At 35.0% G+C, this 3,251-nt stretch overlaps 1 protein-coding gene across 1 annotated transcript; it reads right to left on the bottom strand.

The window, feature by feature from the left end:
- Nucleotides 1–14: 14 nt before the first annotated feature.
- On the bottom strand, nucleotides 15–3,241 carry LOC119343638 (disease resistance protein RGA2-like; the record flags this gene model as incomplete). Its single annotated transcript, XM_037614494.1, has 3 exons — nucleotides 3,134–3,241; nucleotides 1,884–2,087; nucleotides 15–329 (listed from the first exon to the last, which is right to left on the bottom strand). Coding segments are annotated over exons 1-3 (564 nt in total), but the record flags the coding sequence as incomplete, so codon positions are not given.
- Between the last annotated feature and the right edge of the window lie 10 nt (nucleotides 3,242–3,251).

Raw genomic sequence — 3,251 nt, 5'->3', positions numbered from 1 at the left:
CAATCCCTTCCAGCAATCTTTTCTAATAAATCATGAAGTGGATCGGGAATTGAAAACCAAATATCATGCCATTCCCCTCCTCGTTGAAGAAACGAGCATGACACTAACTCTTGAACATAGCCCTCTGCTACATCTTCCATGTCCTCTGTTTCACAATTGATCTTTATAAACCCTTGCGCTATCCACATGCGAACGAAGACGTCCCGTCTTAATTTGGATCTCCTTGGGAAAATACTACAATATTTGAAGCATCGCTTGATGTCTGGATTAAGCCGTTGATATCTCATCCAAAGAGCATGCATGGTGTCATTTAACATGTCTGGATTAAGCTGATGATAATTACACAAATTATGATATTAGCAAGCTGGGTGAATAATAGTGTCATCTGTAACACACATACATAGGATATGATATCATTGTCCCCACGATATAAATATATAATTTAATTTTGAACATTTACATGAGATCAGGCTGTGAATTGTGGATGCAGCCAATTGGGTCAGAAAAACACATGCTTCTGGGTTAAAGTGAAGTTAAAAAAAGATTTATTTTACATATGTACAAATTTGCATTGATTGTGCGAGTGCAAAACTTTAACGAAAACATGATTTATTTTGCTCGTAATATAAAAGCAAAATATTCAGCTCAAAACGGAAATTTAGGAGGTAAATTTATTTGTCGACACATTGATCTTTCTACATTAAAAATTTATGCTCACAAAATACACGAATATATACATGCGTTCTAATTCTAATATTTTTTACATTCGAAAAATTCTTTCTTTTTTCACCCAGTCGCTCGTGCTCCCTGGTGCAACTTCAAATTGATCACAAAAATACTATATGAAAAACATGAAAATGAAATCCATTCTATTTTGTTAAGATAAGTACGAAGACATATGGGGTCCATCTTGTAAATGTTTCGTACAGGAAAGAGAGAAAGAGAGAGAGGGTGCATGAGTCTCCAATTATGTTGTGGGCAGCTCGGGAAGTTTAAGTTTAGGAAAACTGGTTTGGGTCAGCGAGTTGGTTTTGGAATTTTTGTGCTGAAGTGGATATTATCACTGGTTTGGCTGGAACTTAAGTACACATGGCCCACATGTAAGTTAATCGGGCGACCCGACGGGTAATCTATGGGATGGAACTTTTGCCCATACCCTAACCATGACTAATTGGATTACTCATGTGCAAAGATGGCGATCCCTGCCTTGCCCATTTGGTTCGGGAACCCATGGGCGATAGACCCCATGGGTTGGATTTCCAGCTTTGAACTGAATAAAGAGATTTTTTTTGGAATATTCATGTTTTAATTTTACTGATGATAAAAGGAATACTTATTAGTTTATTAGGTGGTAAAATGTTCCCTTGATCAATGAGGGACTCGAACAAAACATTTCCCTAAACAAATATGAGTTAGAGAATGTAGCCCAATCAATACACTAGATTCACCAAGATGTTTTGGGGAGTTGAGTTAAATATTCTGGCACAAGTTATGTTGTAGTTTATTTCCAGAAACTACCTTAGATTTTATCAAAAGCAACCAACACTCTAGCTCTTCCGGTCTTTGGCCACCACCATATTCTTGGAAAAACAATTCTATGTTTTATTAGTATCAACCCACAATCCATCTCATTTCGGATAATCAACCCAACAGTTCATCCCATATAAAACTAGATAGAACTTAGATGAATTTCATCAAGTTTCATACCTAGAAATGGTGGAAACTAGGTTTCATGTCCAAAATAAATCCTGAAACTTAGTTATAGAAAAATCCCAAGAAGATATGGTGTGGACAAATTTTACGAAATACAATGTTGTTCTGTAAATATGTTAGCATATTCTCTAGGTACATTGAGGGCATAGAAGATGTGGGAGAGATCTTACCTGTTGTGAAGTAGTCACGCCGGTATGAATATATCCGTCCATCGTTTCTCTTTCAATGAGTCTACTGATTATGTGTTGTGTATCTGGCCTCTTCGCCGGGTCGTTATCCATGCACTTTATTGCTATCTCAGCACATACTCGTACCTGTTCCATATGTATATCACTTTGTGGTCCCTCCAACATGTTACTCCAACTTTCAACTACCTGAAAATTGAGTTCACAACTTACAAAATAAAGTACCATATTTTAAAATGTAAAATTGGAATATTTAGTACTACATACTAGGCCCATACATGATGTTAATAGATTACAGAAAAATACATCAATTAAGAATTCAAACTAACAATAAAAATATCGCAATAATTTAATTATGGTGCGCCCTAAGTTTCTTCTCACACATCGGAAGAAGCCAGGTAGAAATTCAGCTAAGATGAAATATGCATTCATGCTCGGGTGAAGATAAATGGGAAACACACTCTCCCACATAAATAAGTAAAACCTTCCTTTCGTACTCACATATAGGGCCACCTATATTTTCCATTTTGTCATTCATCAACACGAATATGAATATAAGGTATTCTTTTATGGAAAATATTACTCATCCAACTATATGTATTTTGATGCCTTTTATTCCCATTTCAATATGCTTTTTTATTACTACTAGTAGTGTATTTATTTGGACCGTTCTCATTTTTGATCGATTTGGTAATCTTTGGTGTTATCCTAATGATCGGAAAGTCCGGAAAAAAATGTTATTCTATCCTTGTGTAATTTATTTTATCCTTGTGTACCCAAGAATTATATTAGGTAACATGAGAAAGGAAAGGTAGATTTGGTCATGGACCATTCATTTTTAACAAATCACATGTTGAACCATCTTTTCCAAAATACACCACATTGCACTAAAATTTACTGCTAAAAAATCATGATTTCAATCTGGTTCAACATTCTAATTTGTGAGATTTTGAAGTGCTAAATATTGTGTGGATTGACAATACTTCGGATGTTGTTCAACATATATTTCATTTTCCATATATATGGTTGAACCTCTTGGCGAAGTGTGTACAGTTATAGGTTCCTTCCATCTACAAGAGGTACAAATCCTGGTTTTCATATTTATAATGTCATTGAATCTAAGTTTTATAGTCAAAATATATGGTTCATGGTATATTTCTAACAAAGAGAAGCAAGTACGCACTGATTTTTAAGTATAGCCTTCATTTATGAAACAAGACCTAAATTGTTCTTACATTATCAACATCGTGATACCCCTTCTCTCCGATGAGTATCTCCATGATTGTTACACCAAGACTGTAGATGTCAAGCTGGTATGTGATTTTACCATTAACACTTTCTGGTGCAAAATAT

Source organism: Triticum dicoccoides, unplaced genomic scaffold (assembly GCF_002162155.2).
Source record: "Triticum dicoccoides isolate Atlit2015 ecotype Zavitan unplaced genomic scaffold, WEW_v2.0 scaffold135284, whole genome shotgun sequence".
In the NCBI taxonomy this organism is placed as follows: domain Eukaryota; kingdom Viridiplantae; phylum Streptophyta; class Magnoliopsida; order Poales; family Poaceae; genus Triticum; species Triticum dicoccoides.
This window is presented reverse-complemented; position numbering and strand designations above follow the sequence as displayed.